Source organism: Gadus chalcogrammus, chromosome 7 (assembly GCF_026213295.1).
Source record: "Gadus chalcogrammus isolate NIFS_2021 chromosome 7, NIFS_Gcha_1.0, whole genome shotgun sequence".
Taxonomy (NCBI): domain Eukaryota; kingdom Metazoa; phylum Chordata; class Actinopteri; order Gadiformes; family Gadidae; genus Gadus; species Gadus chalcogrammus.
In genome coordinates, this window is record NC_079418.1 from 18,852,914 (window position 1) to 18,879,989 (window position 27,076).

At 49.2% G+C, this 27,076-nt stretch overlaps 1 protein-coding gene across 1 annotated transcript in view; it reads left to right on the forward strand.

Moving 5' to 3' along the window:
- LOC130386038 (protocadherin Fat 3-like) overlaps positions 1 to 25,192 on the forward strand; it is a 61,222-nt gene extending 36,030 nt beyond the window's left edge. The window contains 24 exon segments of the mRNA XM_056594824.1: positions 2,125 to 2,278; positions 2,468 to 2,701; positions 3,792 to 3,970; positions 4,398 to 4,611; positions 5,124 to 5,338; positions 5,666 to 5,803; positions 6,121 to 6,264; positions 6,551 to 6,748; positions 7,110 to 7,387; positions 8,885 to 9,492; positions 9,983 to 10,114; positions 10,288 to 10,445; positions 10,991 to 11,525; positions 12,217 to 12,370; positions 15,490 to 15,640; positions 17,753 to 18,096; positions 18,098 to 18,226; positions 18,834 to 19,105; positions 20,779 to 20,880; positions 22,048 to 22,107; positions 23,544 to 23,609; positions 24,156 to 24,396; positions 24,532 to 24,699; positions 24,701 to 25,192. Of these exon segments, the coding sequence (XP_056450799.1) occupies positions 2,125 to 2,278; positions 2,468 to 2,701; positions 3,792 to 3,970; positions 4,398 to 4,611; positions 5,124 to 5,338; positions 5,666 to 5,803; positions 6,121 to 6,264; positions 6,551 to 6,748; positions 7,110 to 7,387; positions 8,885 to 9,492; positions 9,983 to 10,114; positions 10,288 to 10,445; positions 10,991 to 11,525; positions 12,217 to 12,370; positions 15,490 to 15,640; positions 17,753 to 18,096; positions 18,098 to 18,226; positions 18,834 to 19,105; positions 20,779 to 20,880; positions 22,048 to 22,107; positions 23,544 to 23,609; positions 24,156 to 24,396; positions 24,532 to 24,699; positions 24,701 to 24,881 (5,055 nt within the window). The 3' untranslated portion in view covers positions 24,882 to 25,192.
- The last annotated feature ends 1,884 nt before the right edge of the window (positions 25,193 to 27,076 follow it).

Here is a 27,076-nt window from a genome sequence, read left to right on the forward strand (position 1 = left end):
AAATTGAATCATTACGACTCTAGGACAAAAAAGTTCAAAAAAGAATATTTATTCTAAATGAATGAAAAAATTACCCAGGAGTGTGCATACAGAATTAGCTTTTTCTTTCAATAATATACTAAACGTGTGGAAAATAAGTGTGGAAAAGTAAAACGCTTTAAGTGCATTCATTCCCACTCGTATGCAATTGCATGAAGCTCCAGATTGTAAATCAAGGACATTACACCCCTGCAAAGTGAGATTCACGTTGTGAAGAGAGTAGTGCTGTTTGGGAATACCAGATACAGTAATGACTCCCTGGTTCCCTTTGATTGAAAATGAGGCTTCTCCCACTCAATTATACAGCTGGTTATGGAAACAGAATGCCAAGCGTGTCATTACCCATGGATGATTACCCAAGCATAATGTACACATCAGAGCACTTTAAGCTTTGTGGACCTTTTTTCATATACTGTTACATGCTGATGTCTCTATGAAAACCATGTTGGTTTATAAGAATGAGATTTAATTGAGTTTCTCGTCTTGGGACTCTTTGTTAATACAACCATCGATGCAGAACTGCTGCTGTAGAGCAAGCCAGTGATTACACACATTCATGAGTCCTACACTAATGCCCTTTTTACCCTCCCCAGACAGATTATGTTCTTTCTATAGAAAGTTCATAGAGGGTTCCTCTGCCGACACATGAGTGCCTAGACTGTGTGTCGCTGTCCCACCGCTCATAACGGCACCGCTGATACGATACTGCTCCACCACCAGTATCTGGTGCCTAGCTTTAGGTAATGGTAAAGTCGTAGAAAAAATCTGAGTGCATAAATAACTCAGTCTCAATGAAAGCCCTCCCCCTCCTATTCGTGAATAACAGAACACAAAACTCTATTCCAATGTAATTAGAATAGAGTTGTAATTCCAGCTGAAACACGGGGTTCACTTGCTCTTTAAAGAAGTTGGAGAACTCTGGCGCGACTTTTTTTCGGTTTACATCATTTGTTCTACTTTTAACACCAGGCGAGGGTAGATATCAATATACGATGGTATTGAGGCGGACAATGTGTTTACAATCTATTCAATTCGTTTTAATTATTTTTTAATGAATTCCTCCCTATTACATATGCATCGAAAGTTAATGTTTTGGCACAAATCTTTTTCGACGGTAAACGTCCCGATTCATCAGACATTTGCGATTCATGCACGTTAATGAACTGAGGCAAATATAAAAAAGAAGGCAAACAAAAACAACGACAGAGGGGCATAGCGGGGGAAGGTCATTAGAATGCGCGTTCTCTCCATCTCTCTTCGTTTAGCGTCGAAGCGCACGCCTCCATTCCTCCTAATTAGTGGAGAAACTTTTATTCGGCTTCCCGACAGCCGCTGAATCACTTTGATTCCTCCCGGCCCGGCCTGTCTCTCCCCCCCCCCCCCCCCTGGCCTCTACTCCCATAATCTCTCTGTTTTTAGCTCCCCCCTCTCTGGCAGTCGAGGAAATTGGCCCGTGTGGGCTTGAAGAGAGCGTTGTTGTTTCGCTGAACTCTGAACACCCGCGGCGCTTGACCCTATCATGGTAACGGGCTTGGTTTGTTTTGTTTTTTAAAGCGGGGGGGGGGGGGGGGGGGGGATTGTTAAGCAGTCAATTAGAACGATAGACAATATAGTGACGAGCAATTACACAGGCCTTCAACTTATGCGTTCAGTCGAAGAAGAAGAGGAAGAAGAAGAAGAAGAAAAAGAAGAAGGAAGACAAAGGGGTGGTGATGTATGCTTGGAGGTACTTGGCGCAGACCCAAGGGTGATGGCAGGGCATTTCGATTCTGGGTTGCCAATTCTACGGGCGAGCCTAATGCAAGCTGATCGCGGTTGTTTAATGTGTCTTTTGAAGTGCTGAAACAGACACTCAGTTTTCATTGTGTATGTTTGTGTGTGTGTGTCTGTGTGTGTGTGTGTGTGCGTGTGCGTGTGTCTGTGTGTGTGTATCTGTGTGGGTTGGTGTGTGTGTGTGTGTTTCTGTGTGAGTTGGTGTGTGTGTGTGTGTCTGTGTGGGTTGGTGTGTGTGTGTGTGTGTGTGTGTGTGTCTGTGTGGGTTGGTGTGCGTGCGTGTGCGATTGTGCGTGTCTGTGTGTGTCCCAGGCCGTGTATAGTGCTGCCTTTCCCGAGGACATCCCCACTAACAAGGGCATCCTGACAGTGGGAGCATCAGATGCTGACTCAGGCTCCAGCGCTGAGCTCCAGTACTCGCTGTTTGGCATCGGCGTCGAAGACTTCTACATGGACGCCAACACCGGTGCTCCTGCCGTTTCCTCCCCCATTATTTCAACCCCAATTGCAACGAGTTTGATCATTTATTTGTACTTAGTAAAGATCCGGGTCAAGCCCCTCCTGTTGATGTTTCTATAATCACAATCAGCCCCAGTTTAATCACGTCTCGCCCGGTTGCGTCTTTATTCCCGTCGTCTTTCTTCGGCGTTCCCAGGGGAGCTGCGCTCGGCCGCCCTCATGGACCGCGAGCGGACGGCGGTCTACCGGCTCATCGCCCAGGCCACCGACGGCGGGGGGCTCTTCTGCCGCTCGGAGGTCTCCCTGCGCCTGCTGGACGTCAACGACAACGCGCCCTCCTTCTCCTCCGGCGTGTTCGTGGCCAGCGTGGCCGAGAACGCCGCGCCCAAGGCCCTGCTGACCCGGCTGCAGGCCAGCGACCCCGACCAAGGTACATCATACATTTTGCGGATTATGCTGACGCTTTTATCCAAACAACTCACAACCACCTTTTCACACTCTGACGGCGGAGTCAACCACGCAGGGCGACAGCCAGCTCGTCAGGAGCAGTCAGGGTTAGGCGTCTGGCTCAGGGACACCTCGACACTCACAGCTAGGAGGAGCCGGGGACAGGACTAGCAACCTACCGATTACCAGTCAACCCCGCTCTACCTCCCGAGCTGCTGCTGCCCTGAACGAATAGGATGTTAGGACGAAATTGTGAAGCGAAGGGCTTTCACGTATCCTCGGAAACGAGGGAAAGCACTGTGTTGGCGAGGCGTTTGCGTGGTGAAGGATGGGCTCTAATGAGGGTGAACGTAGGGTTTAAAGGGCCCTCCAGATGAATCTCGATTCATTTGTACATCGGTCGATTTTAATAGTGTCATGTGCAAATGACGGCTCTTTACGTCCGATTCCAGGCGCTTGAGGACTCAATTAGCTTCTGTTGCCTGGCGACCGTATGCGTCAAGGCCTCACACGTTGGCGCCGTCGTGAGCACTCGAGGTTCGTGTCTGCAAGACGCCCAAGGGCCACTTGCCTTTGCATGTGCGAGCGATAGCCTGCCCTCTGGAGTGGCCGCCCCTCATCTTTTGTTTCGACACAGTGTTTCCCCTTCCTGACCGCCCATATCAAGTGCTCCGAGCCATAAGCACTTGAGCCTGTGCTGCTGTGAAATGAACTAACATTTAGTTTTTATGAGATGTTTTTATTTGATGCGAGCGGTACTTTGCTGTGACTAAAGAGACACGCGTCGTAAAAAGTTTGAGCTCCTAACTCTGAGGCAGACTGCAGACGTGTAGCAGGAGCGACACGACTGAAGCCAGAACGTTTCCTACGAGCCGCTACGCACCACTATGTTCGCCTGCCCCCCGTGTACGAAAATACAAAACAACATTTATCTGAAGACACAATTCTAGAGACGGAGATAACGCGGTCTATCTGGGAGTACGGTGTAAACACATGGCTGATGGAGATAGCACGGGAGAGGAATCACTCTGCATACACTTATTCCTGCTCTGTGTATCACGTCGCTCCCCAAGGCCTGAACCGTACGTTGGTGTACTCCCTGGTGGACTCGGCCGACGGCGTGTTCTCCATCGAGCCGGTGTCGGGGGTGCTGGTGCTGGAGAGGACGCTGGACCGAGAGACCCAGGACTCCTACCAGCTCCGGGTTCAGGCCACGGACCAGGCCGGGCAGCCGGGGGCGCTGGCCTCACAGGTGGGTTAGCACCAGATAAGATGAGTGTCATAATTGTCTAAGTCATATTTGGCCAAATTATTATATCCATCCTAACTACTCGCTTAACGCTGCTGATTCACTGTGCCTCATTGGCTATATCCTCAGCAAATCTGAGTGCTTTTACAATCCATAGCACTTTCTGTCATCTAAGTCATCAATTTGACCTAAAGGCATTTTGACCCTAATACAAAATTAACCTTAAAATATTTAATAGGGTAATTAAGCTGTGAGGCTAACGATTTCTTTTTCGCCCTCCAGGTAGAAGGAAATGAGATTTGATAAGGATTTGTAAAACTGCGGAGGATTCACCCCCGTTTGTAACCGGGACCAGGGAATGCTCACGACCGTCGTCAACGCATCCCCTTCTTCACAGCCGCCATGAGTCCATGTCCCGTGTCTCTCCCAGGTGGAGCTGACCGTGTTGGTGCTGGACGTCAACGACAACGCCCCGGTCTTCCAGAGGAGGGACTACACCGTCACAGTGCCGGAGGATGTCGCCGTGGGAACCGAGGTGTTGCGGCTGTTCGCCACCAGCGTGGACATCGGGCCCAATGCCGAGATCACGTACAGCGTCCGCTCGGGGAACGAGCTGCGGATGTTCACAATCAACGGCAGGACGGGTCCGTGATCACGGGAGGGATCACAGGAGGGCTGATGCCTTTGGTTTAACCTTAAGCTAGTGTAATACTTTGTAGTCCTCATGCTGTGTTTTAAAACCTTGAAGGTACAATGGCCAAAACACATTCTGTGATCTAGCGGTAACTTTAAGGCTGCAGGAATCAAGGTTAATCACTCCGACCCAGCATCGGTGCAGAGAAATCTCATGTTAAGTATTTTCAGCAAGCATGGCTTTTCAAGGTTTTAGGACTAGCTTGAAATAGCAAAGCTTGCATGTTGTACCTTTTTATATCCCATTAAAACAAGTTTCATCATCAATTTTACTTTACACCCTCGTACAAGCTGAAATTTGCAACGCCCGTACGTGGGTACGAATTTAAAGATCTCTGTGTCTGTGTGTGTGTGTGTGTGTGTGTGTGTGTGTGTGTGTGTGTGTGTGTGTGTGTGTGTGTGTGTGTGTGTGTGTGTGTGTGTGTGTGTGTGTGTGTGTGTGTGTGTGTGTGCGCACACGTAGGCATTATTTCTGTGGCCGACGACCTGGACTTTGAGGTGTGCAAGGACTACTACCTGACCGTCGAGGCCTTGGACAGTGGGACTCCGCCCCTTAGCTCCGCTACCATGGTGACCGTGGAGCTGATGGACGTCAATGACAACGCCCCCACCTTCAGCGAGGAGATATACAACGTGCTGGTCAGCGAGGACGCCTCCATTGGCCAGACCATTACCAGGGTACCATGGGCTATTTTTCCGTCATTCATTATCATCTTATCTTATCTGATTTTTTTCCGTTTTGAATCGAGAATCGATTTGAATCGTTGACCCCATAACGTTTGAAATTGAAGCAAATCGGGATATTCCGGAAGACGAACATCCCTTCTCTAATAGCTAAAGGTTTCTAATTAATTAAACTTGGGGAAAAGCTTTTAAATCTGACCTACAGCACCTCTATATGTAATGTATATATAGTTTTTTTTCAATTCATGCCCTCATTTGTCTCTGAGTTTAAGTGAAACTCCCCTCCCACTCACTGCGCTGTTCCCTGTGTGATGGACGCAGCTGCTGGCTGAGGACCTGGACAGCCAGGTCAACGGCCACATCACCTACTCCATACTGAAGGGGGACCGTGGCAACCAGTTCTGGATTGACCCCGTCACCGGCCTGCTCAAAGTCAATAAGCGTTTGGACCGAGAGCTGGTAAGGATGTGTCTGCGAGTACAATAGCGGCAAATAGGAATCGATAGTAATTTTACGGTTCGTGAGCACGGGCAGAGTGGAATACACCGGGACCTCTCAAGGTGAACGCTAATGTCTCACATTATGCACGTGGGAGGGCTTCACTTATCAGTTTGCACTCGCAGGCATAAAGGTATGTGGCTTTGTATCAATGCTCCGATGCACAATCTCTCTCTCTCTCTCTCTCTCTCTCTCTCTCTCTCTCTCTCTCTCTCTCTCTCTCTCTCTCTCTCTCTCTCTCTCTCTCTCTCTCTCTCTCTCTCTCTCTCTCTCTGCAGGTATCTAGGTACTCTCTCTCGGTGCAGGCGTTTGACAGTGGCTCCCCGGCCATGTCCTCCACTGCCACCGTTAACATCGACGTATCTGACGTCAACGACAACCCCCCTGTCTTCTCCCCCCCCAACTCCACCGCCGTCATCCAGGTAGTGCCCCACTGTGTGTGTGTTTGCATGCGTGCAATGCATGTATGTGTGTGAGTGTGTGAGTGTGTTTGTGTGAGTGTTTGTGTGTGTTTGGGTATTTGTGTGTTTGAGTGCAACCATGTGTTAAAGCCCATGCGCCGTACCTCTGCATCAGTGCACGTCTCTGCGTGCACATGCAGGCATGAGAGTGCGTGTGCGGTGTGTGTCTGTGCGTGTGTGTGAGTGTGTGTGTGCGGTACATTGATCCTGGATGTCAGTGTGTCACATGGTATCCTCCTGCTTCCAGTTGAACCAACCGGCCGGGGCCAGTGTCCTGCAGCTGACGGTGAAGGACCCCGACTCCCCCAGGAACGGCCCCCCGTTCGAGTTCCGCATCGCCGCCGGCAACGAGGGGAACTACTTCTCCCTGGACCGGTCCGGGACGCTGCGGACCACACGGGTGCTGGGACCCCAGGCCCGCCGAGAGTTCACCCTGGAGATCCAGGTGAGGCGCTGAGACCGGGCTTAAGTGCATTCTGCTGGTTCCTTTCTTTATGGAGCTTATAAAAGGCACTAAAAGCATCTCAAAAAAGTGAACGGAGGAAAGATTTACCACCCTGACTCTGGTTTAGCAGCTCTTTTGTTACGGAAATTGAAGCATAGAGAATGTTGGAAGAAGGACATGTCTTTGCACCATTCCCAGATCCCTTTTCCATGGATATTCGGTCGATTTTAATAGGAAACGAACCAAAATGCTTTCGCTACCATTCACCGAAAAACAGCCTTCCAGGTAAAACGCATTCAGACAGTGTCTTCAAATGTCTTCAAAGTAAGCCCGTTGTTGTGTCTGGTTGTGTTTGTTCCAGGCCAGTGATTCCGGCCGACCCCGTCTGGCCTCCTCCTCCTGGGTGTACCTGAGGGTCATCGGGAACAGCCAATACAAGCCCTCCGTCTCGCCGCTGGAGGTCTTCATCGTCATGGTGACCGACTCCTTCCCGGGCGGCCCCGTCGGCCGCATCTACGCCACGGACCGCGACGTGAACGACGTCCTCTCGTACACCCACAGGCCCGCGCTCAGGAGCATGTTCCAGGTCAACCGGCAGGACGGCAGCATCGTGGCTCTGCCGGGGCTGGAGCCCGGCAGGTACCTGGGATACGAGCACTTCCTGTCCCACGTGCACACAACGAGAACACTACAACCACTTCCTGTCCCATATGCACACAAGCAGGACACTTCCTTTCTCACACGCACACACAGCGAGAACACGTCCTTTCGCACATGCACACACACAAGGAGAACACTACAACCTTTCCTGTCTCTCATGTACACAAGGAGAACGCTACAACCACTTCCTGTCTCTCATGGACACAAGGAGAACACTCCAAACATTTCCTGTCCCACATGCACACATGGAGAACACCCCAAACACTTCCTGTCCCATATGCACACAAGCAGAACACTTCCTGCCTCACACACACACACACACACACACACAAGGAGAACACTTCCTGTCTCACATGCACACAAGGAGAACACTACAACCACTTCCTGTCTCACATGCACACAAGCAGAACACTTCCTGTCTCACACACACACACACACACACACAAGGAGAACACTTCCTGTCTCACACACACACACACAAGGAGAACACTTCCTGTCTCACATGCACACAAGGATAACACTACAACCACTTCCTGTCTCACATGCACACATGGAGAACACTACAACCGCTTCCTGTCTCACACACACACGAGAGAACACATCTTGTCTCACATGCACACAAGGAGAACACTCCAAAAACTTCCTGTCTCACACACACACACACACACACACACACACACACACACACACACACACACACACACACACACACACACACACACACACACACACACACACACACACACACACACACACACAATTTCCTGTCACCCATACACACAAGGAGATCACTTCCTGTCTCAGATGTAAGACTGGACTTTACTTCACTGAGCCACTTGCTGGCTCAGTGAAGTAATTTAAATGCACCACATACAAAGAGAAGGCTGTACGCCCACAGGGATTGAGGTTACTGGACTCTCTCAGCGTAGACAGATCTTATCTTAGGTTTCTTCAGTGAGCCTCACCTTTTTTTTGTGCGTGCGCAGGGTTTGGAGAGAGCAGGGAGAGGTAGGGGTGAGAACCAGAGTTTTTATAGCAAAGAATATTAAGGCTTGAGCTAGATTGACATTAGGGCTGTGCAAAGAATACAATTTTGATCGCGATTTTGAATTTTGGGTCAAAAAATCCCCAAATTAATATAATCGAGTTGAAACGATTATTATTATAAAAAAAGAGATAAATATAGGCCTATATGAATATATCGATGCATGCAGCTGGATACATATTTGTACATTATTCTCGATTGGAAAATTTTCGATAGTTCTGGATAAACGCTGAATAAATGCATCATGTTTCAAACACAAAAATTATCGTTTTAATAATCGTGATTTCAGTAATGACCAAAATAATCCTGATTATGATTTTTCTTTCGAGCAGCCCTAATTGAAATTGCAAACTTGCACATTGAACCTTCTAAGTTTGAGACGTCTGTGCGACTAGTTCACCCTCTGCTTCCCCCCCCCCCCCCCCCCCCAGGTACCAGCTGAACGCCACGGTGAGCGACGGCCGCTTCGCCGTCATCGCCGACGTGTCCGTGCGCGTGGAGCAGCTGACGGAGGTGGTGCTGCGCAGCGCGGTGGCCGTGCGCTTCAGCTCGCTCTCCCCGGAGGACCTCCTGGGCCGCTACCTCGGCCAGGTGCGTCTGATGCTCCGCTCCCTGGGGGCCTGGGCCTTCCCGCCGGGCCAGGTGGACTTCATCCACGTGCTGGGCGTGCAGCCGGTGGACGGCGCCGGCGACGTGGACCTGTTCCTGGCCATGGAGCGGCCCTCGCAGCCGGCGGGGACCGGGGGTGGAGGTGGAGGTGGCGGAGGCGGAGGCGGAGGTGGTGGTGGGGGAGACGGCTTCTTCTCCCCGCAGGAGCTGGCGGAGAAGCTGGCGGAGGCCCGGGCGCGCGGCCAGTTCCGGGGGGTGCTGGCGGGGGCGGAGGTGCTGGACCAGACCTGCTCCGGGGAGCTGGACTGCGGGGACATGGTGTGCGAGCAGACCCTGGTGATGGCGCCGCGCGCCACGGTCACCTACAGCACCGAGCGGGTCAGCCTGGTGTCCCCCACGTTCAGACGCATGGAGGCCTGCACGTGCCCCGGTAATGCCCCGGTGAAGACATCGTGCTGCTGCACAGTGTCTGCCTTTTATCGCCCTGTTTGGGATTCTACAGAGCTCCTGAAGGTCTTCAGTGCTTAAATCAGTCCAGCTTTTCTCAAAGGAGTGTGTGTGTGTGTGTGTGTGTGCGTGGGTGTGAGTGCGTTTGTTGGTGTGTGAGTGTGTGTTTGTGTGTGTTTGTGAGTGTATGTGTTTGTCCGTGTCTGTGTGGTGAGTGTGTGTGTGTGATTGCGTTTGTGTGTGTGTGTGTGTGTGTGCTTGTGTTTGTCTGTTAGTGTGTGTTTGTCTGTGAGTGTGTGCGTGTGTGTGTGTGTGTTTGTGTGTGTGTGTGTAATTAGATTAACCGACACATCTTTTGTATTACTATTATGTCGCTGAACTGTTTGTAATTCCCAGTTATGCTGTTAAGTAATCACCGCGCATTAGAGTTTGTGCTTGTTCCGGTCAATACATCCCTCTCTCCCCCCAAACAGGGGGATTCTGCTCCACTCCTCTTGAGCTCTGTGAAGGTCAATCCTGTCCATCAGACATGCAGTGTGTACGCTCCGGTGTGACAGCGCCCTCTGTCTGCCAGTGTCAGCCCGACAGGCTGGACGAATGCGCCGGTGGGTTCAACTGATATTTATATGCAGAGTAGAAATTCAAGTAGACGTTGAGGAAATCGCATAGCTGAATAAATCTGTTGTATAAGTGTGTTGTTGTTCCTAGTGGTTGTATTAGCTGAAAGCCCTCTTCTTGCTGATATTTCCCTTGTGTGTTGTGTGAATATGGAGAGCAGGCCAGACCTCGCTGAGCTTCTCTGGGAACAGCTACATCAAGTACAGGGTGACGGAGACGGCGGCAGGCGGGGAGATGAGACTGGGCCTGAGGATCAGAACCCTTCAGGCCAGGGGGGTCATCATGTTCTCCCGCACCAACCCCTGCACCATGCTGAAGGTACACACACTTACGGGCACGCACGCACAGACACACACAGACACACAGACACAAACACACACACACACACACACACACACACACACACACACACACACACACACACACACAGACTCAGAAACACACAGATTAATCCCTGCACTATGCTGAAGGTACACACACACACACACACACACACACACACACACACACACACACACACACACACACACACACACACACACACACACACACACACACACACACTCACACACTTACCCCTGTACTAGGCTGAAGGTAGGCACACACACACTCACACACAGCCACACACACAGACGTCCAAACACACACACCCACTAACTAACCCCTGCACTATTCTGAAAGTGCACACACACACATGCACGCACACACACAAACACACACACACACACACACACACATATACTAAACCCTGCACTATGCTGAAGGTATACACACACGCACACGCACACTCACACACACACACACCCTCACTCATTAATTATTGAGTGACATGGTGATTGGATGGCCTGGTTTCCCCCGTACAGATCGAGGGCGGCCGACTGTGGTTCCAGCTCGAGTGTGACAACACGCTCGGCATCATGGGGATCTCCGGCCGTCCGATCAACGACGGCCTGTGGCACGCCGTGGCCCTGGAGCTCACCCACAACTACAGCCTGCTGTCGCTGGACGACAGCTACGTGGAGCGCCGCCGCGCCGCCCGGGCCCCCGTCCGCCTCTGGCCCCTGGCCCCCGACTCCTCCTTCTTCTTCGGGGCCCAGGTGAGGCCTCCCCCGGGGCCGGGGGGGGAGCGCGGCGGCGCGGGGTCCGGGGCTAGCCAGAGCGAGGCCCCGGGGGACCCCAGGGACGCCAGGGGTCCCCCCAGGGCCCAGGACGGCTTCCAGGGGTGCCTGGGCTCGCTGCGGCTGAACGGCAACGAGCTGCCGCTGCAGAACAAGAGGAGCCGCTACGCCGAGGTGGCGGGCCTGAGCGAGGTGAAGCTGGGCTGCGTGCTCTACCCGGACCCCTGCGTCAGCCAGCCCTGCCTCAACGGGGCCCCCTGCAGCAGCCTGCCCTCCGGAGGTCAGTGGGACAGGGAGCGGGGGGAAGCACCGGAGGCCTCGGCCGCCTGGTGGCCATCCCGGTTCAAAAACAGTAGCCGGGTGGGGACAGGGGATGCGGGATCTGAACTCAGTTTCTCCACAGTTAGTTGGGAGCGTGTATACCGGCGGTTGATAACTGAATGTTGTCGTTATTGATTTAGAATGAAATGGACAAGGTTGACTTTAAAGCGGATGTGTTTGTTTTTAATTAGCTTGATCTGACGCACTCTTCTAAACTGTTGCTTGGCGTTACAATTTAGGCAACATCTTGGGTTGGAAATGTGCGCTCAAACGCATTCTGTTCGGCTTTTGGATGAATTACTCTGCGGGGCAATGCAGATAAATCTTGCCAAGTATATTTAGCACCATTCAAACACAAAGGCCACAAAAGCTAGAAATCATATGTGAAGGACTTAGGTTAAAAGATTATCAGAAAAAGGGTGAACGTTAAATTGAAGCATAAGAAGGCAAGATAATAAATGAATCGCAGATTATTATTTTATTTTTTAGAGCTGCAAACGATATAAAAAATAACTAAGTGTAGTAGTCAGATAACACATGTCCTGGGGGCTTCTTCCACACCTGGGAGTGTTATTTGTCGGTTGAGATGTTCCCTCAGGAGTATTTCGCTTCCTACAAAGGGATTCTCGTCACCTTGTCACCTTTCTCAGGTTTCGGGTGCAGTTGCAGCGCTGGGTTCACCGGCGGGCGCTGTGAGGTGGAGCTGACTTCCTGTCTGCCCAACCCGTGTCAGAATGGGGGCGACTGCACGCCGGCGGGGGGCTCCTTCCTCTGCAGTTGTCCCCGGGGTCTCGTGGGACTTGTGTAAGCGAGTCCCGACATCACAGACATACTCGCACACACGCACAAACACAAACGCATGCACGCACGCACGCACACACACGTAAGCACACACACACAGAGACACACATGAATGCACAAACAAACACACGCGCAAACACACACACACTCACACGCACGCACACAAACGCAGGATAAAGCCATATTTAGGGATTGTTTGACACATTGTTCATTTTAACAAGCGTCTGATAAGCATTGCACATTGGTGTCAGTGTTGTGCATACACGGTGTTTGCATGCCCACACAGATACACAAACTACAGTACACCTAGGATATGTGTTTGGATTAACAGTACTTACCCACACACACACACTCACCCATCAAAGATATTTCCTCGTTGTAGCCAATAGCTTTGATATTTTTTTCAAACTAATTGAGTTTAACTGTCTATCATTACTTGCTGACTGCCTTTTTAATTATGTTGTGATGTCCTTTGAAAGACCCTTTCCGTGTGTCACCACTAGAGGGTAGAAATGTTACCTCTACTAATTTCCTTCTCTTTAATCGCTATCCCTCAAATTTCCCTTTTTCTTTAACTCAAACTACTGAATCGAAGTCAAACCAATTATTAAAAGTACAAGCCTCAAGTAACATGTAACAGATTGACGTTTTGAATGTGTACCACATCGCCAGTCGTAGTCAAAACCCTCTGTTGCTTCTACCCATTTAATTACAATGCCACCCTTTAAAAGGGGCAACAATCCGCCCATAACAGACGATATAGGAGGATACTCTTGGTTTTAAATGAAAGCTTTTTCAGAGACACAAAGCCATGTTTTCCGAGTTCTAATAGGAGAAAATAATTGAAAGGGGAAAGTGTGTTAACCTCTGTTCGTTCATTGCAATGCCAGTGGGGGGGGTCGCCTTGTCATCTTGGAAATGGTGAACTGGGCCAGTCAATATTGTTCATGGCTGTCTGTGTTTCTGTGTGTGTTGTGTGTGTTTGTGTTTATTTCTCTTTGTGCTCACAGCAGACAAACCCATCAACTGCTTCTCCCAACCAATACTTTTTAACAATATAAATATTGCAATCATTTGAATATTTACTTTGAAATGTCACATCTTGCTATTTTACTCAAGCAATTAAACCCTCCGAAATGATAAGCAGACATGAAGCAGACATGAAGCTCAACTGAACTCTATCTCTTCTAGCGCCCAAAACCACTGTGCCGCTTTCACACCAAAAAGAACCGAGAGCCAGTTCCGGGCTGGTGCTAGGGCCAGTTCCAAACTGGTTCCAGCCTTACCCCAGTTAAGAATCGGTTGGTTTCACACCGGCGAGAGCCAGCCACGGAGCCGGCGTGAGCAACGTCATGACGTCACTGCAAACGTCTCCGCTAGTGAGCTTGGACAGAAGCATACGTCCGACATCTTTCTTTATTCAGGGTGGAAATAGTAACATAGTTACGCCATTAAATGCGTTTATGGAAACATTTTTAGCGAGAAATTTGCATTTTACTTTCATAATGTTCGCTCGGTGAATGTGAAGGATGTTTGGTTTGATAGTTATGACGAAGAGGGAACGCTCCGTTCACTTGCATGGACATGGACTCATCTAGCTGCGTTGGCGCGTTGACGCGTTGAAGGTTGAACCACCACACAATGATCAAGCGTCAGGTTAGGCGCGCAGAAGAACAATTTCGTCTTCGATTCAATCCGTGTATGGTTCGTTCTTTGAATATTCCGATTTAAAACAAAATCAGAAAAAACAAAAAAGAACCATACACGGATTCACGTCCATTGTTTACTTCGGTGTTTTAAAAAATGCCGGTCTTCGTTGGTCTTCGTGTTTATGAAGGTACGGATAACTCCGCCCCCTGCCCCCGGCGTAAAAGCGGTTCTAGTTCTAGCCCAGCTCTAAAGTGGGGCCAGAGTTGAACCGGTTTTTAGGGGCCGGAGCCGGTTCTTTGGCGGTGTGAAACCAAAGCCCTGGCCCTAGCTCCGAACTGGCCCGGAACCGGCCCCGATTTTGCGGCGGTGTGAAAGGGGCACATGTATGGCGACACATTAGTGCCATAATTCACTAATGTGATAAAAGATGCATTCGGGCGTATTATATTATTCCACACGCGTAGATATTAACTGCGAGCGCGCAAATGATTTCTTGCGCGCGCAAATTATCTCAGCGCGCGCAAAACAGCCTCTCGCTCGCGCAAATTACCTCAGCGCGCGCAAAACCTCTCGCGAAAGATGTTTTTACGCTCTCGCTCGAATTTAATTTTGGCACTATGTGGGAGGGAACTAAGGCAGGGCGGGCTTTCCTATGATTGGCCGTTTCTGAAGCGCGATATTTGATTGACAGCCCTCCTCAGCCCTCCTCTCATTCAATTCTGAATTGTACAGTAAATGGCTGAAACGATAGTTACTTATTGTAACTCTAGATTCTATGAGTATAGGCGCAGCCTTTTAAGGCTATCGCTATTGGGTTATCCCTAGGCGTGAGACGTAGCACTGAAAAATTTGTAATCCCCGACCACCAACAGCGTGGGCCTCAATTACGTCCGCGTGCGGCGTGCCTCAACGACGTCCGCATTTCGCAGATATAGTCGGGCGCCGGCGGACGTTCTGCTCCCAATAATCAGCTTTTCTTCAGCTATTTAAAGGACAATGAGGCCGACACTTAAAAGGCTGCGCCTATGCTCATAGAATCTGGAGTTACAATACGTAACTATTGTTTCAGCCATTTACTGTACAATTCAGAATTGAATGTGAGGAGGGCTGTCAATCAAATATCGCGCTTCAGAAACGGCCAATCATAGGAAAGCCCGCCCTGCCTTGGTTCCCTCCCCCATAGTGCCAAAATTAAATTCGAGCGAGAGCGTAAAAACATCTTTCGCGAGAGGTTTTGCGCGCGCTGAGGTAATTTGCGCGCGCGAGAGGCTGTTTTGCGCGCGCAGAGATCATATGCGCGCTCGCAGTTAATATCTACGCGTGTGGAATAATATAATACGCCCGAATGCATCTTTTATCACATTAGTGAATTATGGCACTAATGTGTCGCCATAAACATGTCCCATTTTCGTTACTCTCACACGTCTAGTGACTGGTGCCATGTTTCCTCTCTCCTGGTCTATGCCCAACAGGTGCGAGGAGGATGTCAACGAGTGTTTGAGAGAGGAGTGTGCGAACGGAGGGGTGTGTGTGAACACATACGGGGCCTTCTACTGTAACTGCACCCTGGGCTTCGAGGGACAGCTCTGTGGGGCCCCCAGCGATGACGAGGGTGACACACAGGTAACAGCTTTGTGATGAAGAATCCGGAAATAACTCATAGGTTTACAATCGACAGGCGCATTTCCTGTTGGTTTATGGCTCCCCATCCTTGTCAATGCATCAAAGGAAATGGATGAGGGGGACCTTAAGGCAGATGGTTGTGGTTTTAAATAACTTGATCTGACTCATTTTGGCAGACTTCAATTGTCACTTATCTTTGTTTCGATATGTGCACTCAAACACATTCTGTCATGTAGACGCTTGGTTGGGTATGATAGGGACCTGGATGAATTACTCAGACCGTGCGGCCGCAACGATAAAACTTGTAACTTTTATTTTTATAGCACCATTGAAACGCAAGACCTTCTATAGTGAGTACAAAGCTAGAAACCATTAAAAGGACAATAGTTAAAAGACTGTTAAAAAAAGGACAAATGTTAAATCAGGGTTTGGGTTAGGGTTAGGGGAATTAAGAAAATATTTTTATCAAAAAAAAAATCATCTAAAGCTGCGGCAAACTATATAATAAATAATGAGGGTTTCTTTCTAGGAAGGCGTCAGAGGTTCTGAGGGCTATTCCACCTCTGTGAGGTTAAAAATACGATTTCTGAAAAATGTATCTGTTTAAAAACTAGACTTCTTAGTTTAGTTTATAGCAATGCAACATGAGTCATTCACTCCCATTTTTCTTAACTGCCTGCAGTTGTGTTCCTCTGCGACTACAGTCCATCATCTCATGTTGGGACATGGTCGCAAGATTCTCTAAGAAAAACACCAGAAACCCAATGGGAACTATTCCTACACCCAATTTCTTGTAAAGATAAATTGTAGCCATTGACATTGAATACAATCCTTTTATTTATTATTTAACAAACTGCATGCTGCTCATGTTGTTAAGATCTGAGCGTGGATGCATTATTAACCTACGTTGACTAATGCGTTGATATAAAAACAAACCACGGTATGTTGTATGACCCGAGGAGAGAGCGCGTCAGGAGATAATTACCTCTGCTGCTGATTATGGTTCAAGCAGATTCAAAACATCACTCTTGATGATTTGTAATATATATATTTTATCAGTAACATGTATAGATATTATCAGTCAATTGTGTTTGTGTCACTAAGTGTGTTTTTCAATATTTGTAATAAATGAGGCAAGGATTCCTGCTCACCCAGCACAGCAAGCCTCCCCCAGACAAAGCCTCTGTGAAAGTCAGGCAAAAGTGGCATAATAAGCAATTCAACTTTTAATCAAAGTTAACAGATTCATACTATCATATTTGTGACTTAACATTCTTGTTTGTGTCTTTGCTTGTTTGTGTTGGTGATTGTTGTGTGTGTGTTTGTTTATGTGAGTGCTTGTTTGTGTGTCTGCTTTTCTGTGTGTTTGTGTGTGTGCTTGTTTGTGTGTGTGCGTGTTTGTTTGTGTGCCTGTTTGTGCGTTTGTGTATTTGCTTTTTTGTGTGTGTCCTTGTTTGTGTGTGTTCTTGTTTGTGTGTGTTCTTGTTTATGTGTGTGCTTGTTGGTGCTTATTCTCGTTTGTGTGTGTTATTGTTTGTGTGTGTGCTTCTTTGCCCGTATTCCTTGTTTGTGTCTATTCTTGTTTTTGTGTTTGTCTCTTCTTGTTTGTGTGTTCTTGTTTGTGCGTATTCTTGTTGGTGCGTATTCTCGTTTGTGTGTGTTCTTGTTTGTGCGTATTCTTGTTGCTGCGTATTCTCGTTTGTGTGTGTTCTTGTTTGTGTGTGTGTTTGTTGGTGCGTATTCTCGTTTGTGTGTGTTCTTGTTTGTGCGTGTGTTTGTTGCTGCGTATTCTCGTTTGTGTGTGTTCTTGTTTGTGTGTGTGTTTGTTGCTGCGTATTCTCGTTTGTGTGTGTTCTTGTTTGTGCGTGTGTTTGTTGGTCCGTATTCTCGTTTGTGTGTGTTCTTGTTTGTGCGTGTGTTTGTTGTTGCGTGCTCTCGTTTGTGTGTGCTCTTGTTTGTGCGTGTGTTTGTTGGTCCGTATTCTCGTTTGTGTGTGCTCTTGTTTGTGCGTGTGTTTGTTGTTGCGTGCTCTCGTTTGTGTGTGTTCTTGTTTGTGCGTGTGTGTGTTGTTGCGTGCTCTCGTTGGTGCGTGCGTGTCGCCGCGGCGCACAGGCGGAGCCCCTGTCCTACATCGGCCCCGGGGAGATGGTCGGCATCGGGGTGCTGGTCCTCGTGGTCGCCGTCCTGCTCGTCGTCTTCGTGGGCTTCAGGAAGAAGATCTCCCTGAGGAAGGAGTCGGACGGCGGGGGCGGGGCCGGGGGCCGGCCCGCCATGGGCGTCTCCACGGTGACCTCGGAGGCGGGCTACATGCTGCGAGAGAAAGGCGGCGGCACGGCGGGCATGGAGTTCCAGGCCATGCGAGCGTCGGCGGGCTCTTCCTCGGGGACCTCCGGTTGCTTCGGCGACGGAGGCGGAGTCGGCGGCGGCGGCGGCGGCGGCGGCGGCGGCGGCGGCGGCGGGGGGGGGTCCGCCTCAGGTCATGGTGCGGCCCAACTGCCACTCGCCCAAGCTGCCGGGAGACCTGTGCGGGGGGCGGGGCGCCCAGAGGACCAGCGGGGACCGGGCACGTCCAGCGAGGGCAGCCAGGTGGGGGGGCCGGCCGTCTGGGATGCCTGTTGGGTTTGTTTTCCTCTGTCGTGGAGAATAGGGACCAGGGTGGGCGACGTGGAAATGATTTTTTTTTAAAGCGAAGCTGGTCTGTGGATTTTAATTCAGCCTAACCAGAGCCCACTTTGCAGTCTTCTACGGCGGCTCTCTGAAGCTGCTCTTCAGAGAGCCGTCTTTCGTAGACCTCATTTGGTCAGCCTGCAAGCCCGTGATGGGGGGCCTGGGTTCAGCGTGGAAGCGTATAGCTTCAGGCTTCAACACAAAAACGAAAAAAACACGTTGGAAACTAGATGCTGCCATGGTTACACATGGACATAAGATTGATTTTGCATTATGACCAAGCCGACACAAGGGCTTATTTACATGATGAGGCAAGCACACCTGATCACAGCTCAAGCACATGGGTCCTTGTGTTGTTGTTGGTTATCCAACTCAATGCCCTTCTAGCCTGATGGCAGCAACACAATTCCATATTTTTTGATCCAACTCATGTCAGATATGTTTAGCTGCTTTGTGTGTGTGTGTGTGTGTGTGTGGGGGGGGGGGGGGGGGGTGTTCTTCATGTATGTACGTTTTTATATTTTTATTTTCTCCCTCAGTTGAGCAGCTTCCTCTCCGACACGTCTCACCTCCGGGGCGGGGCCAGCAGGAGGGGCGTGGCCGTGTGCAGCGTCGCGCCCAATCTCCCGCCGGCGTCTCAGCGTCACTCGGAGCATAGCCCCGCCCACAAGGTGTCCTGGGACTCGGTGGGGGGGCACGGGGGCCAGAGGGGCCAGCCGCTGGACGACCGGGAGCAGGAGTGGGGCCAGAGGGCCTTCCAGCTGGAGAGGACCCAGAGAGGGGACTCCAGCCCACCGGGTGAGTTCCAACGACCGGCTGGGTTCCAAAGGTACCGTGGTTAGAACTCAACCGAGTCCTTGGACCGGTTGAGTTCCAAGGACTGGGTGGGTTCCAAGGACTGGGTGAGTTCCAAATGTACCGTGGTTGGAAACTTGGAACTCACCCCGTCCTTGGAACTGACCCGGTGAGTTCCAAGGACCGGGTAAGTTCCAACCACCGTTCCATTGCCAAATGTCCCATGGTGCATCTGGGCTGTAGGGTTTTGGAATTGGATTAAAGATGATTTGGTAACTTGTTATAATATTGGTACAATTATTCACAATTAATAAAGATGAGTAAATGCAGTATAAAGCATTAACCAGCAATTAACTAACAGTTGATTAGCAGCTCACCTTTGCTCTGGTCACCATTTTCTAATGGTGTTCATGATTGCTACTGTTGTTCATGTTAACTAAGAGATTAATGTGTACATTATTTAGAAGGGTTCGGTTACCCTATTAAATAATGCATACATTAATACCTTGGTTAACTTGAAAAACCATTGGTAAATGGTTAGTTAATTGTTATTATTGCTTATAACTGCAGAGTTAAGATAATTAGTGGTTTATTATTGTACCCATATGTATTACCAATGGTTCACTTAAGGCCTCTAATATAGGTGTAATTATTAGTTAGGTTGCTCACTTTAAATTTGTCAGTATAATTGATCAGTGGGTAGGAATTAGATGAGAAATGGTTCCAAGTTATCCCAGGGGTTAACGTGGTCAATGTCAGTACAAGACAGGATCTGGGGAAGGCAAAGCATCATGGTATCCTACTCTAGCAAAGTGTGTACAGCTGCACCTGAGTCCAACATAGGCACACACATCATGTGTATGTGTGCAACGAACGTAGGATCAAGAAACCCTGCTATCGGCTGGGTGTTGCACCCAGAGCTCCTCCACGGAGCACTTTCCATTCACAGGGACGGGAACGGAACCTTTTGATCACAGCCACGTGCGCGTCGGGCAGCCGGGAGGAGGCTGTTACACTGTGCTTACTTTGCCACTGTAATTAAGTAATCAGTGGTCTTCTTGAGAGGTACCACCTTCATCAAGATATTATGGACTTTATGGATTTTTTCTTAACAGGAAAGACTACTTTTTGGTAATGAAATGGGCTGGTGGTGATTTTGAAGGGCAATACTTTAGATGTAATTTGTTTGAAATGTCGTAGCCACCTGTTAGCCATTAGTGAGTGAACTGCGCTGTGAGGATATCTGCTTCGAGGTTGAATGATTGGTACTTTCTGATCAATCTCTCTTGTCTCCTCCCTGATGAGTTTGGTGAATTCGTCTTCCCTGTTAATCACAGGTGTGTAAAATGCATCAGTTCTAAACGGCGGTGAAACACAGGGCGAGGGGAGGGGGCATATACTTTGGTGGTTTGGTTTGAAAGACCTGCTCTCTTCTGCGTTTTTCTGCCCGTTCTTTTGACAACTGTCAATCTTATATCTATAATCGTATCGTGCATGTGTTTGTTTGCGGGCTTGCCATGTGTGTGTTTGTGTGCGTCTGTGTGTGTGTGCAAGTGCGTGCTTGTGTCTTTGTGTGTGTGTGTGTGTGTGTGTGTGTGTGTGTGTGTGTGTGTGTGTGTGTGTGTGTGTGTGTGTGTGTGTGTGTGTGTGTGTGTGTGTGTGTGTGTGTGTGGCAGAGGAGGCAGCTGATTTGCTGGAGGAGGCTCAGTGCTTCTCGGACAGCCTCTCCGAGGCCCGTTCTCTCAGCTCCTTCACCTCAGAGTCCGTCGATGACAACGGTAAGAAGAAGACGCAGCGTTGCCAGATTGGGCCAGATTTCCCACCCAATCTGGTAAGATTGGTTGGCCAGATTGGATGGGAACAGCGCTGATCCTGCTGTGTTTTGCGAGCGGTGCCAACAGGAAGCCTTGGCTTCTGTCTGTGATCTTTATAGAGTTCTTGGTCGTACCGCCGTACACACCAATGGTGATCTAAACCCTTTAAAGGGCTCATTGTAATGCCACCAGGTGTGGGTGTGATTAGCTGGTACAAGCCGTTTGGCACAGGGAAGGAATGATTTTCATAGTGACATCACAAGTGTATGATGCATGTGTATCCTTTAGTTGGCAACGAATGGGTTCCAACCATGTAAACACTATACATGGTTATTTATGAGGAACTTTATAAAGGTATGCCAAGAATTTGGAAAATACATTTTAACATTTTAATATTGGCTCAAACAGCACAAAGAACATCATTTAATTTTCTACATTCCCATGCAATCAGAAACAACAACAATTTGGTATTTGAGTCGAATCTTCTTCTTATGATCATGGTGTCGTATGTAAGCCTGGGTCAGGATTTTGTTTTCTCTCCGATTAATGTAGTTGAAAGGAAAGAAGCAAGGACTAGGAGTGTGTTTACCACACACAAACACACAGACACATACACTCTTCTACAAATGCATATTGTTAACGTAAGCTAACATGCAATCACTACTGATAAACACTGTAGACATCGCCATCCTTACAATGACTTGATAGCAAAAATGGTTTCATAATCTGTTCAGTGAGCGTGTCTGTGTGTGTGTTTGTGTGTGTATCTTTGTGTGTATAAGCCTGGGTCTGGGTTTTGTTTTCTATCCAATTAATGTAGTTGAAAAGAAAATAGCAAGGACAAAAGTTGTGTTTACGACACAAAAAGACTCATATACTCTGCGACACACACACACACACACACACACACACACACACACACACACACACACACACACACACACACACACACACACACACACACACACACACACACACACACACACACAGCAATACTGCAACCTTAGTGTTGACTGACAGTCCCACCCTGTAATGGGAACCTTGGCCTTCTCATGCAGACACCTACATTGTCTTCTTCTCTTTGTCCCCCCCCCACCCACCCCCGCCCCTGTTGTTATTATTACGCTCCAGCCTCGATTGTGACGGTCATACGTCTTCCCAACAATGCTGTTGGCAGTATCGAAAGCGACGGTAAGTCGGGGGGGGGTTAAAACAAAAACCCTGATCTTTTCCTAACAATCTCCGCAGCCGTGCTGAAGAGATCGCTCAATGCTGTCCCACACGATGCTGTTGTGAACGCCACCCTCCACGCTTCTCAGCATTGACGTGGTGGCGGCTGACATCAGCTTCGCTCGCTGGCAGGCATCTGTGTTTAGCCTGGGATTCAAGGGCTGGGGTGTGTGTTTGTCTTTGTGTCTTGGTGTCTGTGTGTCCCCCTGTGTCTGTATGTCTGTGGGTTTTCCATCTTTCCGTGTGTGTGTGTGTGTGTGTGTGTGTGTGTACTGTGTGTGTGTCTGTGTTTGTCTCTGTGTGTGTGTGTTCGGTTCTATCCGTCTGTGTGTGTCTGTTTCTGTGTGTGTCTCTGTGTGTCTGTATCTATGTGTGTTAGTGTGTGTTTCTGTCCGTAACTTTGTATCTATCTGTCTGTCTGTCTTTGTCCTTGCGTGTCCCTTTGTGTGTGTCTGTTTTTCCATGTATTTGTCTTTGTTTGTATGTGTGTGTGTGTTTGTGTGTTTGTGTATGTCCCTATCTTTGTGTGTTGGTCGATATGTGTGTGTCGGTCATTGTGTGTCTCCCAGGTGTGTTGTCAGCTGATGATCTTCTCATGTGATTGTATAGGCCTTGATTATATCATATCCTTTTCCAGACATTACATAATCAAACCTTTCAAACCTATCCTGTTAAAAACAGTTATTGTGTCTCCTTTTTGTATTCATGGTTTTTATTTGGACAATGTTACTTTGATTCCTGCAAGGTTTTTTCACCATGATCACCTGGAATGATCTAGTAATGTTATTACATATTAAGTTCATGCTGTTACAAGTTCTCCCATTGTTTATTACATTGTTTATTGTGTATTAACACTGTAACAAGGACACTGTTATTTATATTTTATTTATATCTTAAAAAATGTCCCAATTTACATCTCAGTTAGAGTCTTAAAATAATAAACAATCGTGATTCATGATTTTTATTTATCATAATTCATGGCAGATTTTCTTTTCCATAACAGCTACCTTTTGAATAATGTATGTTATTCATGCATGCTAATGCTATGACTGGAAATTATTTTTAGTGTTCCTGGCATATGGGTTTTGTCCCTAGCATGAGTTATGATATTGAGGAACATATGTGAATGGGTGCGTTTGTATCTGTGTGCGTGTGTGCGTGTGTGTATGTTTCTGTCTGTGTGTTTGTGTGTGTTTATTTATTTGTGTGTGTGTGATTGTGGCTTGACATTGGCCAGGATGCAGTGTGGTGCGTTTTTTTAAGCCTCCGTTGTAAGTCATCCAGAATTTCTCTGCATTGAATTGTGTGCATAAGTAACACGTTTCACCACGAAAAATGCACCCTTCTCCTTTCTCATCTCCTGCCTCATTGCTCTCGCTTTCCGTTCTACTTTCCAGCGGGTCCCCACACGCGCCGCGATGAGGGTGTCTGCGCGGAGCGGGTCAAAGACTACATCGTGGATTGTAAGGCCCACCTGTCTTCATTCTTTTGTATCCATAGTGTCTTCTCTCATCTGACAGACTAGGGGAAGTCTCGCTTTGAGGGAGCGCTCTGTGTGAACGCTGGTGATTTATACAGGGAAAACAGGGTATGGTTACCGGGGAAGGGCTGGTTTCAAGACGGTCTCTGCCCACGCGTGTTATTGATGCACTGTGCACCAGGCTCTGACATGGGCATTAAAGCCTCTTTTACATCCCACACACACACACGGATGCGGGCCCACCCTCTGACAGCTGGCTGTTTCTCAGACAGGAATCCCACTTTTAACACGGCATCCACAAGTCTGCTTCAACATAACATAACATCTCTTGATGTATGTATTCTTTTTTGATATTATTTTTGCACAAATTATGGTTGCTATAGCTACGACCTCTATTGAAATGACCTCCAGTGAGGCCATCCTGTTGGCATGAATGTTCACGTCTCTGAATTGCTTTACCGTCCCAGATGCCCTTGAAAACATGCTTCCTCCCACCCCCCCCCTCTCTCTCCCTCTTGTCCCCCTGCAGCGTACCACTGGAAGTCCCCCCCGCAGACCTCCATGTGGCTGTCCCCGTCCCGCCTGAGGCCCCCAGAGCTGGCCTCCCACTGGGACTTCAGCGAGGCCCAGCAGGCCATCCGACGGGGGGGCAGCATGCGCTCCCTCCAGCTAGACTACCGGCTGGCGAGCCCCGGGGCCCCGGACGGCGCCCGGGGCCCCGGGGCCCGGGCGGAGCCCGCCGGGACCACCTTCCAGTGGGACAGGACCCGGTCAGGAGGCTGGGAGAGGAGGCCTTCAGGGGGGCGCGCCAAAGACCCCCAGGAGCCCGTCGGGGGCCCAGGGGCCCCTTGTGACGGCGGCGGTGGCGGTGGCGGCGGCGGCGGCGGCGGCGGCGGCGAGGACAGTTCCTCGCCCGTCTACGAGGAATACCGGGGGGCCCAGCAGGAGGCGGAGCCGGAGGGCCTCTACGACACGCTGCCCCCGACGCGCCGCGCCTACGAGGGGATACCGCCGCCCCCCGGCCTCCACCTGCACCCGGCCCAGCTCCAGCCCCCGCTGCGGGCCTGGGACGGGGGGCGGACGGAGGAGTGCCTGGGACCAGAGGCCGAGCCGGGGGAGCAGGGCGGGGCGGGGGGGGGCCGGGGACGAGCTGGAGAGACTGCTGAACCTGGTGTCGCTCCGCGCCCGTAGAGCCACGCGGACACACAGGTCGTCCACCGGCTCCGAACCCGCCCCGGGGTGGGACGGATTTTAATCAGTAACGCACACACACACACACACACGCACACAGGGACAGACACACCGACACACACACACACATAGAGACACACACACACAAACACACATACAGTACACTAATGACTAGTCCATGAGCCCAAGATCCTAGGTTCCCTTTTGTTATTAACTTTTGGCAAAGTCTTGTCCCTTTCCGATTATTGACGTTCGCAGAACAACATCATTGCAGTATTTTGTAAACAATAGAGCAAACGTTCTGGGCACAGCATTAAAGGAAAACACGTTAATATATTCAGCTGAATCCCGTATTGAACACTATGTTGCTCTTCAGGGTTTCGTGTATAGAAACGAAAATCCAGAAACAAATCTACAGTCAGCAATGCATATCGTGTTGCCAAACCATTGATAAGCAGCTCGTTAGGACGTAGGGACGACATGAGTCCTTTCTGGGTGTTTGAATAATTCACTTTTCTTGAGAGACGTTCGCAATAAATTGGGAACCGTGTTCAAAGTGATAACAAAATCCATGTTATGTTATGTCTTCACCCTCTATGGGGGCTCCTAACAATGCGAGGTTCTGCGCCCGGCACAAACTGAAGCACAAAGAGCTCCCAGCGAGTTGCCGTGTTCCCAGCTGTGCAGCCCACTGCACGGTATCTGCCTGCTATAGCTGCTGGTGTAGGAGGCTGAAGATATCTCAGGACACTGCACAGCGGTAAAGTGTATGCTGATGTAGCTCTAGCTGCTTCTTTAGAGAAGCGTTGTGCGGCCCACGCAAAGCCAATTTTCTGAGGCAAAAACAAAGATTAAGAAAATGAGATGAGTTGTGCTAAGTGACTACGTAAATTCGATTAAATAGCCAACTGTATCTTGCCGTTTCGGCGCACCCTCTTCCCTGTGTGTTACTGTTCCATGTGCCAGAGTCCTTTGTCTAGTAGGACTGCTTGGTGTCTTAAGAGAGAAATAGGAGAGAGATGTTTATAATGCAGACGGTATAATAATGTGTTTTGCATATGCCTGTTGAGTCCAAATAAACACGCGCTTAAAGATGACGACGTCAGCCGCTAAAGATCCTATTTTTGTCATAACATCCTTACATAATACATGGTATTTATGCTTTTCTAGGCACTCAAAGACACACAGACACAGATCAACAAAAGGTTGCATTAAAACATTTAAAGGGATACAAACAAAGGGGCGGAAACTGGCAGATACTGGCAGATACAAGAAGCACATGTATGGGCGATCCTTTAAAATTATCATGACAACAAAACAACTTGGGATTGTGACTATGTATATCGATTATGTCTTCCTATCTATCTACCTACCTGTTTCTCTATCTAGGTGTTGTCGTCATTGTTGTTGTTGTTGTTGTTGTTGTTGTGATTGGCATGGGCACAGGCATGAACGGCAGTGATTTAAAAGAGGAGTAGGGAAGGCTGAGGAGGAGAGATGAACGCTGGAAGATATAAACGCCAGAGAGCGTAATCCCGTCCAAGCCCTGGCCATATGGGGGCGACGGGTTGATTATCATCCGCCCGGTCGCCCCCGTATGTGGGGCGATGATGAGGACCACACTGTTCTGACCACCGCCGGGATTAGGCTCTCAGACTCGTGGGCACCTAATCTGAGAGCCACACATCTGCCACCACCCTGCCTCGTCTCTTATCTTTAATTATGTCTCTCCTCGGTTCTCCTATCTCACGCTACCAAACACTCTCTCTCACCCACACACACACGCACGCACGCATACAGCTCTGCTTGCACACACAGCAGATTCACTTTGTGTAACAGATCAAATCCAATATGTATATATGTATATATAGCACATTCAACTGTATAGCATCAAGATCACCTTCAATACAACCCTCTCATTAAACCCGACAAGTCACCTTTTGATCTTATAGCGTTTTTGTGTGTGTGTGTGTGTGTGTGTGTGTGTGTGTGTGTGTGTGTGTGTGTGTGTGTGTGTGTGTGTGTGTGTGTGTGTGTGTGTGTGTGTGTGTGTGTGGGCGCCTCAAGTCTTATACATTCGGATGCCTCTCTGATCACTGAGGCTGGCTGTGTAGGAAACGGGATGCTAATGGTCAAATCAGCAGGCGGCCTGACTGCCTTTTCTACTAGCTTTAAGGCTGCACAAGGCCTCAGAAAAGCCCCTCTCCAAACTCCACTCAAGTAAACTTCCTCCAGCTCACAGTTGAATCAGAATGCGCT